Source organism: Vipera berus (genome assembly GCF_964194415.1).
Source record: "Vipera berus genome assembly, chromosome: 3".
NCBI lineage: Eukaryota > Metazoa > Chordata > Lepidosauria > Squamata > Viperidae > Vipera > Vipera berus.
The window spans coordinates 167,493,604-167,509,491 of NC_138204.1; the positions used below are offsets into that span (position 1 = coordinate 167,493,604).

At 37.5% G+C, this 15,888-nt stretch overlaps 1 protein-coding gene across 6 annotated transcripts in view; it reads right to left on the reverse strand.

Moving 5' to 3' along the window:
• Positions 1–7,870: 7,870 nt before the first annotated feature.
• SMCHD1 (structural maintenance of chromosomes flexible hinge domain containing 1) overlaps positions 7,871–15,888 on the reverse strand; it is a 104,541-nt gene continuing 96,523 nt past the window's right edge. For 4 of the 6 annotated variants that reach the window (XM_081325135.1, XM_081325134.1, XM_081325132.1 and 1 more), the window contains 5 exons: positions 15,782–15,852; positions 13,588–13,759; positions 12,536–12,694; positions 9,814–9,922; positions 7,871–8,209 (listed from right to left, as the gene is read on the reverse strand). In XM_081325135.1, the coding sequence (XP_081181261.1) occupies positions 8,152–8,209; positions 9,814–9,922; positions 12,536–12,694; positions 13,588–13,759; positions 15,782–15,852 (569 nt within the window). In that variant the 3' untranslated portion in view covers positions 7,871–8,151. Of the gene's footprint in view, positions 8,210–9,813; positions 9,923–12,535; positions 12,695–13,587; positions 13,760–15,781; positions 15,853–15,888 lie in introns of those variants that run through there. The other 2 variants (XM_081325133.1, XR_014026105.1) reach the window with 2 other exon arrangements.

The following is a 15,888-nucleotide window of genomic DNA, read 5'->3' on the forward strand; positions in this document are numbered from 1 at the left end:
ATGTGTTTGCTGAAGCTCTTTCTATGTTCAGTACTGAATGATTAAACATCAGTTGTGACTTGATCAAAATAACAGGAAATACTGTCATGCCTGTATATAGAAAACATTTGCCTTGATTTACTACCCCATCAAGTACAATCTGTTTTGAGTTGTGGTGAAAATTACATCCAAATTCCAATGATTCTAGATAGCAAGCTTTATTGTATAATCAAAATAGTAGAGAAAATTAATAGTGAAGTATCAATTTCTTTCTTGTAGTGGAAGTAATAGAGCTTTAAAACAATCAATTGTTTCATAAGGATTTTGTCCCCATTACTTAGGGCTATGAGGGAAACTAAACATTATTTTCTAAAATGTACCTATGCCCTCAACTTACGACTAATTTCTTTTCATTTCTTTGAAGTCGTCCCAAGATGTAAAAACACTTTCCATATGTAGTATAATGTTTGCTAGTTTTACTGTTACTATTGAACCAACAAGGATTTATTTGTTCCTTACAAACATAAATTTTAACATTAAAAGCTATCATGCAATTTGAGTGGAAACTTGAATTCAGAACATAATAAAATACAGATAATATTGTTAGTATTTAAATTTGTAAAACTGAGGAATACACAAAACCAAACATACTGGTAGTCCTTGTTTAGTAGCTGCATTTGTTTCAGTGACCACTCATAATTACAATTGTGCTGAAAAAGTAGCTTTATGATTAGCCCTTGCATTTATGACCTTTGCAGTTCTGTAAACCAAAGGAAAGCTGAACTTCAGGTAGTCCTCAGTTAATGAGTTGTTCAGCAACTATTCAAAGCTACAATGGTGCTAAAGGAGTGATGGTTAGCACCAGTCCTCAAGGTCTGGACATACCAACTCCTTTGCAGTCATATGATCACCATTTGGGAACTTGGGAGCTGATTCACAATGATTGCAGCATCCCGCAACGACATGATCACAACTTTTTGTTATCCTGCATTTGTTATTTTTATAAATAACTCAACAAGACGAACGTACATAATTCTACTTCCTTCTCCTATTTCCCTCTCAACAACAACCCTGTGGGTAGGTTGGGCTGAGAATGGTTGGTCCAAGATCACCCAGTTGGTTTTCATGTCTAAAGCAGGACTAGAATTTATAGTCTCCCGGTTTCTAAGCCAGCACCTTAACCAAACTTCCCTAGCACCCTCTGCACTCACACCACACCTCCCTGGCCACTTGCGCACCCTCTCCCACCTGCCACCAATCATCCCAAGACCCATTGCACTCATGCTGCACCTCCCCCATTACTTGCACACCCTCCCACCTGGTAGCAGCCACCTCAACCCCATTGTGCTTGTGCATGCCTCCCCAGCCATTCAGCAGTCCCACCTGACAGTAGTCGTTTACCTGCTTGCTGGCCTGTTTGCAGGTAACCTGGGACTTGCAGCTGGCTTGTCTGCCTGAATTTAGTTGTTGAAAACTGAGGTCTAGAGGGAGTACTTGCTTAATTTCCTACAATTTTTCACTTAATGACTGCATCGGGGACTACAGGGATTATGGATATTAAGCAATGTGGTCGGTCATCTGACATGTTGTAGTATTGCATCGGTTAGCAACAGAAATTCTGGTCCCAATTGCCATTTTAACTCCAGGACTACCTGTAAGGTCATCAGCACAACTGCAGTTCCACTTTGCGACCACTTTGCTTAACAACAGTCACTGAACATGGCATACCTCTACAGAAGAAAAACAGGAACTTTAATGGAAGACTGGGAAAAAGCTTGATACAGTAGAGCAATGTTTCTCTAAGCATGATCCAACGATATACAGGGGTTCCTCAGGATCCTCTTAAGCGTCCACAAAATCAAAATTATTTGCTAGCCTATATTAAAAAATATCTTAGAATCCCATCCATTGTGAGAAGCAGAAGTAGCAGCAAAAGCCACAACTTTAATTTTAAATATAATAATATTATTAGCTCTGGGGCGACCTCCATAATTTTTTAAAATGGGAAGTGGTTCTGAGAGAACCAAAACACCTGAAGGCTGGACAAGAAGCAATGGATGGAAACTAATCGAGGAGAGAACCAACCTAGAACTAAGAAGAAACTTCTTGACAGTTAGAACAATTAATCAGTGGAATGACTTGCCTTCAGAAGTTGTGGATGCTCCAACACTGGAGGTTTTTTTTTAAAAAAGACTGGACGACGATTTGTCTGAAATGGTATAGAGCAGGGATGTCAAACTCAATTTGAGGGCCGCATCAGAATTGCAGTTGCCCTCAAGGGGCCGGGTGGGTATGGCCAGGGTGGGCGTGGCCTACTGGGTGGGCGTGGCTAGAGTGCGTATGACCTACGCAACAAGGGTGCCTATGGGGGCCTGGGCAGGAGTGGGACAGATCTGAGGGTCTCTGGCAGAAGGAGGGTCTCTGGGCCAGGGCCAAGGCAGTGTGGGCCGTTCCCTCACTGTTTCCAGGATGGCTTCGTGGGCCACATGAAACCACTTCGCGGGCTGGATCCGGCCCCCGGGTCTTCTGTTTGACATGTCTGGTATAGAGTTTCCTGCTTGAGCAGGGGGTTGGACTAGAAGACCACCAAGATCTCTTCCAACTTTGTTACTCTGTTAAATACTTCAATAGAGCACCCTTCATAACCTTGTTAAGTTGCAGAATAGATTGCAAGCCTGGTTCCCAGAATACCAAACTGTTCTATTGTTTCTTTGTTTATATTAGCAACAGCCTCCATTTTCTATGAAATAATTAAAAAAAATAAGATGGTTACTTTGTATCTTGTCACTTTGTTATCATGCCAAGACATCGTTTTAAAGTTTTATTAAATAAAACTCAATTGTTTGTTTGTGCACTTTTTAAGCCATTATCTTTTGCTTACGAATGACTGGAATCACACAATGTGCTAATCAAATACAGTACCAAACAAATCTTAACTTATATTAACTTATAAATAAACTTATAATGGTTTATGACTTATAAACCATTCTAAGTTTCCAAATTTTATCACAAGTACCTCATTTATAGATGCAATTGCTTTAGTGGAGATACCTGCACAAATATCTGATGAAACCATATCATATATTAAGCCTTACATATTTACATAGCTGCCAAATTTCTAACTGCACTGTAAAGGAAAACACATCCATTGGCAGTAGCAAGGCTACAATAATTGCGTCATGTTGAATAGAAGTCTGGAGTATGGATTGCAGCCTTAAATGGCAAACTATCTTTGGAAAACAACTGTATCGACTTCATTACTCACCCTGAAATGTATGAGTGTTCAAAAATTTTTAGGTTTTCACTTTTAAGAATTCTCCCTCTAAATTCATATTTAATATGCCTGCTTAAAAACATTAAGTGCATTTCATGAGGAATAATAACAATGCGAAATTATAGATAGAAAACTAATATGTATAAATAGCTCCCTTTTAAGAGTTTTCCAGTAAAATTGGTCCTTTCCTGTAATCTCTGATCTGGTGGTAGAAATGATTAAAGAAAACCTATAACCTTTCTTTGAATCAATAATAATAATAATAATAATAATAATAATGATGATGATGATGATGATGATGAAGAAGAAGAAGAAGAAGAAGAAGAAGAAGAAGAAGAAGAAGAAGAAGAAGAAGAAGAAGAAGAAGAAGAAGAAGAAGAAGAAGAAGAAGAAGAAGAAGAAGAAGAAGTTGGAAGGGACCTTGGAGGTCATCTAGTCCAACCCCCTGCTCAGGCAGGAAACTCTATACCATTTCAGACAAGTGGTTGGCCAGTCTCTTCTTAAAAACTTCCAGTGTTGGAGCATTCACCACTTCTAGTATACTTCACACGCCTCAAAAAAAATCCCCTGAATTCAAAGACATATAATTCCAGATAGACGGCCTTAGTAGTACAAAAATTATTTCAACGTCGAGACTCCTACCACGATTTCTGTGTGCACTCTCAAATATTTTGCCATTTTAACTACATAATGCTTGGCTGCAATGTCTTAAACCAAAAGATTTTATTGCAGAATGTGGCCAGTATATGAATAATGTAAATTCATTCTTCCTTTAAATTAAACCAGAATCCTTCCTTGGTGTAAAAAAAAAAATCTACTGGAAGCACCAATCTTAAGCTGCTGCCTTAATGAGAGGGGGTGGCATTTAAGAGATAACAAGCATGGTCCAAAGATAGTCTTCAGACAGACAACAAAAACATGTAATTAAGTTTTTTGTTTAATGCTGCAATTTCAATCTTTAAATAAAAGAACTGCAACTTTTAAGAGCAGTTTCCTTTTTTGGTAACAGTGTTATAGTAAAAAGGTAACTTCTTCACATAAGATTCTGTGATGTGAACGCTTCACAACCAGATTTTGTGAACTGTTTTATGATTATTTAGTATTTTATATGTATTTATTATGTCTCCTTCAGTTTTTTATTTAGTATCTTAGGCTGAGGGTTTTTTTTACAATTGCAATCATTCTGATTAGATAAAAGAATAATATACAGACAAATGAATATTTATTTCAATTATCTATGGACCTCTTCTCAACCACTGAGAAAAATTAATGAGTTTTAAACAAAAGTCTTTCTTCCAAATACTCTTCAGAAAGTAGTTTGTTTCAAAAAGTTAATGAAGCAAGCAAGCAGTATATGATAATATCTCAGCCTAGCTTAATCTGTGTTGAACAAAAAGTATTTAAATTATTCTCTACATTTCAAAACCAATTATAGTTATGTTCTGAGGGAGAATAAAAAAACGGGAGGTAATTTTGTTCTGAGTTATTGAACAAGAATAGTTGTATCAGAATCAAATCAGGTCATTTTTTAAAAATTCTTTCACTTCTAGAACTGGGATTAACTAAACAATATTTTTTTCTAAAATTGTTCACTAGTTGTGAGCTTCCCAAAAACAAATAATTTTGTCATGTTAGCTGAAAAATCTCCCAACTAACTGGATAGGTGTATCATGCAAAGTCAAGTTTATTTAATCAGTTTGTTGAATAAATCATAATGTAATGTAAGTTTATGCCATAATCTATGATTTACAAAATATAATTGGCAGGCCTCATATAAATCTTCATCCAAAGCCATGTCTGAACAAGGCAATAAAGCCAAATTGTTTTTCAGTATTACTACAGACTGCATTTCTTGAGGGCAAAATTCTTAACAGTTCCTGAAGATTTTGTAGGACACATAATCAAGGGCCAAATTAGCAGAGATAACTAGCCAAATTCAGAGCCAATGTGAGTTGTTTGTGATGATTTTATGGGCTTAGAAAGCAAATCAAGATCCCAATGAAAAACCTAAACAGACATAAAAAGCCAGAGGCATTTTGAATGTTTAGGCACTACTGAAATAGTAACGTTAAGATTTTATAGAATGAAAGACTCAAAGAGTTGGAAGGGATCGTTTAGACCAGGGGTGTCAAACTCAATTTCATTGAAGGCCACATCAGCATTGCGGTTGCCCTCAGGGGGCCGGGTGGGTGTGGCCAGGGTGGGCATGACCTACTGGGTGGCCGTGGCTAGAGTGCATATGGCCTAGTGGGTGGGCGTGGCCAGCTCTACATCGTTGGCATCAAGGGTGCCTATGGGGGCCTGGGCAGGAATGGGACAGATCTGAGGGTCTCTGGCAGAAGGAGGGTCTCTGGGCCAGGGCCAAGGCAGTGGGGGCCGTTCCCTCACTGTTTCCAGGATGGCTTCACGGGCCACATGAAACCATTTCGCGGGCCGCATCTGGCCCCCGGGCCTTGTGTTTGACATGTCTGGTTTAGACGTTCTTCTGCTCAGTGCAGGAATTTTAGTCTCTAGTAGGTGTTTGAGAAGCACTACAATTTGGTTTGTTAGTTACCTCCATGTTCTGAAATGCTTTATTTCACTGAAGCAGAATTACCCAGTTTGCTTTGCCAAAACAGCCTTGGTGACTTCAGACCACCTCCTTTTAGTCTTCTCCCATATATAGTCTGTTGGCTTCCTCCTGAAGGAAAGTGCCCAGTCTGTGCTGATTCATAGGTGGAAACTTCTGTAGACAGCCTCAGAGTTATTTTCATCAATCATCAGATCAGAATGAATTGGAAAGAAGAAATCTAAGAGAATTTAGATTTCTGTAACAAACATAACATCCGGAGCAGAATATCTTTGCTGATTTCCAGGACTATTGTTCATGAATTTTTCAGAATAACACCTTTTTCTAATTTAATATGAACAAACAGTTAATATTATGATCCAATGTAGCACTGAATCCAGTCATTTTACCTCAATTTTGTACCAATTTACAGTGGTATACCACTGTATCACAGAAAATTGGTACACTTCTCAGAATTGCTAAGTGCAGTTGTAATTTCCCACTATTAAGTTCTTCAATTTAGAGTAAGGTTAATATTTGAACATTATAACTCCTGAAAAGTCAAACCAGTAATCTTTTTCATAATAATTAAATTGCCATGCAAGAGAATTCAGGGTTTTAAAGAAATATTATTAAATTTGACCTTTCCAAGGTAAGATGTTTGAAAAATATCTTTCAGCAGTAAAAGCTCAAAAACACCGATAGCATTTTCCTGTACAGTAAATCTCAAAGTTGGGGAGTACATGTGAGGTGCTGACTGAAGTGCCAATTTATGGGCTTCCCAATTGGCCAACTGTAGGGAGCGTTGTCAACTCATTAAGTTACTTGTTAGCTAGTGAAAGGACACTTGTGGGACCAAGTAAGAAGCTGTGTGGAAATTTTTCATGATTTTTGTTCTCTGCTCACATAATTATTTTTAACCCATTTTTATGTTCATATTTAGTTTCAGAAGAATACCCTCAAAGAAAGGGAAATAGGAAAATATATTCTTCCCCTGACTCAGATCAAAGCCTTAAATAGCTAGATAACTAATTTATATATTTATAGGATGCCCCAACCTGTGTGATTCTGAGTGGCCCCCCACAAACAGGAGAGCTCTTGCTGCACTAACTTCATACCAGTAAGGAACTTCTGAATCCTGTGTTTACACTTGATAACACCCCCAATCAGAAACAAAATTCAACAGTACCGGTATTTTTTTTTTAAATGCCACAATTTGTGGATGTTTTGATGAAAGACTAGGACCATAGTATTGGATACTTTACAAAATTAACTCCAAACTTTGCTGTCTGCTTTGCTTGCACAAGCTGAGTTGTACCTGAGTTGCTCTGATTGCCAAAGAAACTCTTTGGGAACCCCATACTTAATGTATTCTGTATATCTTTCTTTTTTGCATTTTCCACTTATCAGTATAAATGATAAGGATGTATTGTAACCCTAAAAAACCATAAAGTGCTTTAATTACATAATAAAAAGTTGTTTACCATAGCACTGAACAGCTGATAGAGAAAATGAGGATGAACAGACTTCAATGGCAATAGCAATAGCAGTTAGACTTATATACCGCTCCACAGTACTTTACAGCCCTCTCTAAACAGTTTACAGAGTCAGTATATTGCCCCCAACAATCTGGGCCACTTTACCGACCTCGGAAGGATGGAGGGCTGAGTCAACCTTTAGCTGATGAGAATCAAACTGCCAAACTCTGGCAATCAGCAGTCAGAATTAGCCTGCAATGCTCTATTCTAACCAATGTGCCACCAGGCTGTTCAAAAATTATTTCATTAAGTTATAAGTATTCACTAACTGGAGTCTCTTACTGCTACTGTATTAAACAATCAGTAAGGATGTAACATCAATTTCTCAATCTTAATTGCACACATAATCTTATTTCAGCATACTCTACAAATAGGAAAAGTATTTAGATGCTTTGCATGGCAGGGTATTATTACATTCAGTAATATGCTTTTTCAGTTAATAAATATCATTCCTGTATATGAATCATAATTCAGTTAAAAATGATAATTTGTTACACATTGATTAATTTAAATTATATTGTACTAGGAGAATGGTTGTCATTCCAAACTTTTATTGTCAAATTTGAAAATGTTCATATGTAGTAGAAGCATTGTTATATTTCTGTAACATATAATATGTTATATATATTATAGACTGATAAAAAACAAAGGTTATTCTGTTAAAAAATAACTCAACTCTTATTAAAAACATTTCTTTTATGAATATAAAAATATCAATGAAAGTAACATATATTTGTAGAATATACACATTTCAATATACAATTGTATTTTAACAAATATAATCTATGTCTTCTTTCTTTGGAGATAATTCATTAGTTGCTGTTTCCTATTCTTTTCTTCATAGGAGGAGCTGAATCCGATTCTTTTGAACTATGATTATATGAATAAATTAGTTTAAATATTATTAATAATTTAAATTTAGAATATTATATATGCTTTTTATAATAGAAATATAGTTTGTAAATCATAAATGCATATCATTTATGCCAATAACTATGATGAACAAATATATCTTTCAAGTTTAATCTGCAAATGACATTGATCCGATTAAACATTTTGTAAAGGAGAAAAATAAATAATAAAGTACATAAGATTTTATTTTTAAAAATAAGTAAAATTAACATGGATTCATTACATATTATTAGTCTTTATACTTTTTAGTATCTGTATATCCTACCATAGAACTTCATAGATCTAGATATAAACATACATCAAATTTGCAGGTTCACTTGTACAACCAACAAAGAATCTTAAAAAATACGAGGGCAATTCAGAAATAAATCTCCGTTTGGTTATCAATGACAGACACTCGCAGATACAGAACTTTTATTATACATATAAGAAAACTACAACATTACATTACTTTTTTACTTAATCGCCATTCAAAAATTGAGGCACTTAACGTCTTACAAAGTTTGAAATTCCTTAGTAGTAGTTGCTCGGTGCCAAATCTGGGCTATAGGGTGTGTGTGATCAAAAACATCCTAATGGAACTGCTTCAAAACCTCTTGGGTGTGTCATACTGGAAGTCAGCATGCCCTGGCGCTTGTTATGGATGGCTTGCCTGAGTTTTCGTAACATTTCACTGTAGACGTCTGAACTGAGGGTCAAACCACGCTCCATGAACTTCACTAGTGGTACTTCTTTGCCATCTTTGCATTTGGTGGGATTTTCTATGGCACCACTTCCGGTGTGGCGTTGGTTCACAATAATGCTAACCTGCACACTGCTAGATGCACCCAAGAACTTCTGAAGCAGTTCTGTTGGGATGTTTTTGATCATCCCCATATCCCAGATTTGGCGCCGAACGACTACTACTAAGGAATTTCAAAACTTGTAAGATGTTATGACAAGTGCCTCAATTTGAATGGCGATTATATCAAAAAGTAATGTAATGTTGTAGTTTTCTAATGTGTATAATAAAAGTTCTATATTTGCAAGTGTCGGTCATTGATAACCAAACAGACGTTTATTTCCGAATAAATACAGGCTGGATAAGGACTACTTCAGTACATAACTGCTGCTTTTCTAAGTTTCTAAAAAGAACATAAATTATTTTGGGGAGTCACTGTCACATATTATGAAGACTATATAGCTCTATTACAATTATCTTTTCAACATTAGAAGTTCTCGTTTACTTGTTATACTTCTGGAAGCCCATGATGGGCAAACTATGCTTTTGCATACCCATCTCAATGTCTACAAAATAATGATACAGGCAGTCCTTGACTTATGACTGCTCACTTAGAGGCCTTTTGAAGTTACCGTGGACTCTCCCCAAAAGCTGCTTGTGACCCAGTCCCAAAGTTTTGGCCCCTGCAGCATCCCCCTCAATTGTTTGCCCTTACGGGCAACTGCAGGGACAATGCAGCTCCCTTGCCTCTCTTCCCCCCATCCCCTCCACTGGATCCCCACAGGCATTGGGCCTGCTTTCCACTACCACCCAGCCCCAACCCCTGACCTGATAGACAAACCTGTATGAACGTTTTGTTTCTCTTCCTGTTTTTGAATGGCTTGGAGCCTCCGACAAATCAAGCTCTTCTGAGGGGAGTGATGATTTGTTGCATTGACTTGAGGTCATATCTATGTAGATAAAACTTACTTTTAATTTTAGAATTTATGATACTAGAGAGCTGCAAGTATCTGAGGGAGATGGGCAGTTCAAGAATAAATAGAATAGTGTGTATAAAGTTCTGCATATTCAAATATACCTGATTATGTACAACTGCACTTGATGCTAAAAGGTGGTATATTTATGTGAAACTGGCTTGGAAAATACCCCTTCATAAAATCAATCCATTACATTTATCTCTAACAACCGCGCCCAAGCTGGCCCATTCAGCTTTCTCCCTTCCCTGTCCTTTGTTCCTATTGAAATGATCATTCTGCATCATTTCATTTCCAATAAAGAAAAGATATGAGGTGGGAATTGCAGGCACCCCACTGGATCATGTAACTGTCAAGCAATAACATTAGATGTTAAGGTAAACAATGCCTCAGAGTCACTTGAAAAGCCCATACGTCGGAAACTTGACAGTAACACTTGTCAGGAAGTATTCACTTAACAATTGTTTTCAAACCGCTATCTCTTGAGTGTAAGCAGCATGGTGAATCGTAGAAATTGAAACAAGGCTTAGTTAGGCTCAAGCCCAGGCCCAGGGCACTGTCTTCCAGACTGCATGAGGAAGAGAACTGAACTTTGCCCTCTAAATTCCAATCAGCCTTGTGAATTCCCATCTCCGGTAGGCCTCGGTTCCTTATACCAGGGGTAGGCAACCTCGGCTCTTTTATGATTCGTGGACTTCAACTCCCAGAATTCCTCAGTCAGTGCTGACTGAGGAATTTTGGGAGTTGAAGTCCACGAGTCATAAAAGAGCTGAGGTTGCCTACCCCTGCCTTATACCATGCTGCTCTATCTTGCCTAGTAAGGTTTTCTGACACTGTTTGTGTTAATGTTTTACGAGTAGCCTTTGACCTTGCCAGCCTCAGAGACAGAGTGGAGGGTTAATTGTATTTTCCTTTATAACAATTTAATAGAAAAATTATATTACCCTTTTATGCATGTTTCCAGGTTAACTGTACATATACAAATAACTATGAAACTGTGACAATGACAGTTCAATATATTTGATTTCACCCAAATCCAATACATATTTTAAAGTAAATCTCTTGCACTGAAAACCCATTTTTTAAAATACAAAACTATTTTATGGATTATATGGTAAAATAATTATCTTCTAATACTACCAAAAAAGATGAACTATGGCTTTGATCCAAAGTTTTGTGGAACAAAAATAGTAAAACTATATGTTCCAGTAATTATTCTCCTCAATCTCAAAATCCTTCCACAAGTTTGGGAAAACACTCTGGCAAAAGTTAGAATATAATGGGAACTGGCAAAAAATATATTTTTTGCTTCCCTTCCTCTCCAAATATCTCCAAGGAGTCCTTAACTTATGGCAGCAATTGGGACTGGAATTTCTACTGCTGATGCAGTCATAAAATGTGACTCCATTGCTTAGTGACTGCAATCCTTGGAGTCCCAGTTGGTATTATTAATCAAATTCCATGGCTATCAGATGAACAATATCCTGTTGGTTTCCCTCAACCAAAGTTATAAAGTTATAAATCCCAAGCTGGCAGACCTGTAAATGGCTGCTATCAGGGGGTGCACGGGGATGCAGGGGAGGATTGGAGACAGTTTACAATGGTGTAGTGGAAGGACTCAGAAGAATGCAAGTGACTGTGCAGGAGGTGCAGCGCAGGTCCGAAAGGCTGCAAGGGCATGAGAGGTGCGGCTCAGGAAAAGTGCGAGAGAGTATGCAAGAGGTATGATGCAGGACGGAGACGGTATGCGAGTGGCCTGGGTGGCACAAGCACAGAGTGTCTGGGAAGGATGCATAAACTGGGAAGACTTACCCCATCACTTTCTAGGAAAGCCAGCAGGGAAGGTTGCAAATGATATTCTCATGATTATGGCATGCTACAACTAGCGATAAGTGCAAACTGGTTGCCAAGTATCCAAATCATGATCATGTGACCATGGACAGCCAGAACTTGAAGGATCAGTTGTTCAACACCACTGTTCAACAGTTGTTGAATGAATGGTTGTAGGTTGAGAACTACCTGTGATGCTCTCTTATCTAGAAGGACAGGAAGTCTTCAACTTACAACCACAAATTGGGCCCAAAATTTCTATTGCTAAAGAAATCAGTTGTTAAGTGAGTTTTGCTCCATTTTATGACATTTCTTGCCACAGTTGTTAAGTGAATCGCTGCAGTTGTTAAGTTGGTAACACAGTTGTTTATTGAATCTGGCTTTCCCATTGACTTTGCTTGTCAGACGGTCACAAAAGAGGATCCTGTGACCCTGGGACACTGCATCTGTCATAAATACATGCCAACTGCCAAGCATCCAAATTCTGATCATGTGACCATGGGATTGCTGCAACGGCCGTGTGAAAAATGATCATAAGTCACTTTATTTAGTGCTGTTGCAATTTTGAACGGTCACCAAACAAATGGCTGAGGAGTACCTATATATGAATAGAGGGTCCTTTTTGATTCATTAAAACTTGGGGCCTAATTATACATGACTTTATTATTTATGTTTAGAAATTTATACTCCATTATATTTGAAAATAAGGTGTGCCAAAATGCCTTTTAGTAATATATGTGTGTGTCAATACACACATACCTAATTTCTGCTCTATTAATGCAAGTCTCTGTTCCTGCTCAGCAAGCTCTTCTTTCTTACTCTGCGTTTCTGAAGTATTAATTGACTGTAGTTGTTCTTCAAGTTCAGTCTTTACTTTAGAATGTTGGAAAAATGCTGTACGGTACTGCTGAAGGAGTTCTAATATATAAAGAGAAAAGATTTATATGTTAATAAAATACAACACTATAATCTGTAATAGTAATTAGCAGAAACAGTGAAGTCACTATGCATTGTCGTTAAATAAAAAGTATGGAACAATGCTTGATGAATATTTTTTTTTTGCTAAATGTATACAAATTCAGTGTAAGAAAGTGCCTTATTTACCAGTGAGCTATCATGTGATGCTTGGATTCATTCTCCCCCTTCCTCCTTTAAATATAATTAAGCTAGAAATTCCTGCTTGAAGGAAGCTCATATCTTATAGGGCAGGGGTCTTCAAACTCGTCCCTTTTATGACTCATGGACTTCAACCCCCAGAATTCCTCAGCCAGGCACGCTGGCTGAGGAAAGTCCATGAGTCATAAAAGGGCTGAGTTTGAAGACCCCTGTTACAGAGAATGTGTGAAAGAGAGCAGGGTGGGGAGAGGGTGAAGTAACAATCGTAAAAACATCTTGTCCAAGACCTGGCACCTGACAAACCTTTCAACTTTAGATTTCAATAATTGTATATAATCCTTGTTGCTTTCTTAAAATGCTTTTCTAAAAGTAGAAAAAAAATCTGCTAAATTAAGAGCAGTGGACTTCTTATTCTATATCAATGCATAGCAAAAATCAAAATAATTTTGTTCACCTATGATACAATAAAATGTACATTACTCTATAATGGTTTGTTTTTTTAATAGCTGCAATGTGCGTCATACTGGAAGCCAGCTAAAAACCTCTATTTCATTAGCTTAATATATAACAAAAGTAGCAGTAATTCGTTAATCAATTTCTTAAAATCTAGCAGTAATTTTAATTGAATTCTTAAGGGAAACACTTAAGAAAATATTATGTAATAGCTGATTTCATTTATTAAACTCTGAATGCACCTATGTGTAGGTCGATAGCCTTGCAACGCGGTGGCAGAGGTGCTCCAAAAACCGTCCCCAGAAGCTTCTCTATAGGAGGGGCTTTATTCTGAAGGCCTCCAAACTTTCCATTATTGTGAATTCTGTACCCGTCTCTTGTTAATAAAGTTGGGCAACGCGTCATTTTCACAACCTATATATATATATAAAGAAAGAATCTACTATCAAAATTCAGTATTTTATTGTTCAAAAGTAACTCTGCAAGCTTTTTCTGTGATCCTGTTAGAACAAACGCAAGCTGTATTTTTTTTTTAAAAAAGAATTGCTACATAAATGATATAGGATGAAATAGGAGTCTCTGTATGAACTCACTGGGCCCTGTAAGAACTCTTCCTCTATTATATACTTTATACAAATCCTGTTTGATTTAAAAGAGAGGTGCAAAAGCATGCTCCATTACCACCAGCAGCCTTTTTCTGCATCTGCCCATTCTACAACCTTCAGAATGAGCATGACCTCCCACCCCTACCCCAAATATCAAACTTGTGGACTATATTTGAAGACAATAAGTAACCTGAACACCTTCTAACACTTTTGGTATTTGGGGAAGAAAAAATTGCCTTCCTCCTCCCACTTCTACAGTGCAGACACCTATTTTTCAGCTTCTTCCCTTCCAATCTCAGCTTCTGACAAGTCGGATTGGAAGCAGGCTATAGCTCTTTTTCCATGATCTTATCCTTTTTGTACACTAACCTTTCTGTTACATACAATGTGGAAATCTCACTCCAACTAACCAAGAGGCAAACCTATTCCTTCAGTCCTAAGCTTGGCCCTTCTCCTATAGCACATTGCAACCAGTCTAAGCACAAGGCACTTATAGTTGACAGTGAGGATAAGAATCCAAAGAATCTGAATTTCAACATGAATCCTGCATTCTTTTCAACATATTTTTATTCTTGAATTTGCTTCTCCCCTTATGCCAACTGTTTATAAAGGTTTCTCTTCAAATTTTCTGAGGAAGTGAAGCCTAGATGTACTATCTGTACTGAAAATACAAGAGCTCAACACTGGGTGGATTAAAAAATAAGCGTTTGGGAGGAAAGTTGGATGAAAAAAATGTGCTGAAAAGAACACATTTTACTGCAATAATTTATTTTAAATTAGGCTTGTTTCAGATTAGCTAAGATTCAGGTGAGCGTTTTTCTGTCAAGACTTAATTATGATAGGAACTGAAAGTCAAGTGGTCTCCCTTTTAATATCTAGGTAATCCTTGCTTAACAATGGTAATTCGGACCAGCAACTGTTGCTAAGCAATATAATTTTAAAGTGTAATGTCACATGACTATGTCAATTTATAATCTCAGTTGCTCTTTCATTAAGCAAAACCGCTTAGCCATAGCATACTATGTGATCTCTTGCTGGCTTCCCCACAGATTTTGCTTTTTGGAAGCTGGCAGTGAATATCACAAATGGTAAACGTGGGACTGCAGGGACGCTGTGACAGCTGCAACTACAAGGGCCCATCATAAGTACGCCAAGTTCAGCACCACTGTGGTCATGCAGTAAGGACAACATGTATTTGTTGATGATGCCCAATTGTACACTGTAATCCTAGAGAAGTCTTATCTCAGTATTTGATGGCTATTATTGTCTGGATAAAAAGTAAAGGTTTCCCGTCCAGTCATGTCCAACTCTAGGAAGCAGTGCTCATCTTAGTTTCTTAGCTGAGAGAACCACCGTTGTCCAAAAACATTTCCGTTGTCATGTGGCCAGCATGACTATAACTTGAGGTGCACAGAACGCCATTACCTTCCCACCAAAGTGGTACCTATTTATCTTCTTGCATTTACATGCTTTCAAACTGCTAGGTGAACAGGCGCTGAGGTAAGCAACAGGAGCTCACCCCGTCATGTGGCACTCAGGTCTCAAATCCGGGCTGTCAGTTTTCCAGCCAAGAATCTCTTTAACTACTGAGCCATCACACCCGATGGTCTTGACAGAACAGGCTTAACCTTAACAGGGAGCGTACATCATAGGAAGATCTACTACATAGTAGAAAATGGACATCACAAAATCAAACAAGCCCTTTAGGAAAGAAGGCCTTTATATGTTTGTGACTAAAATATAAATGGAGCTTGACTAACCCTTTTTCTTTTTCAGTCACTCTTATGTATATAAAGTAATAAACAAAGCACCTTACAATTGTAATACACACCTCTTTTCTGTAGTGAGTGGCAGCATTCAAATTGTCAATAATAATTGTATTACCCAAGAGCATCTCAAACACTGTAAAGATATATGAAATATTAATACAGTATTTAG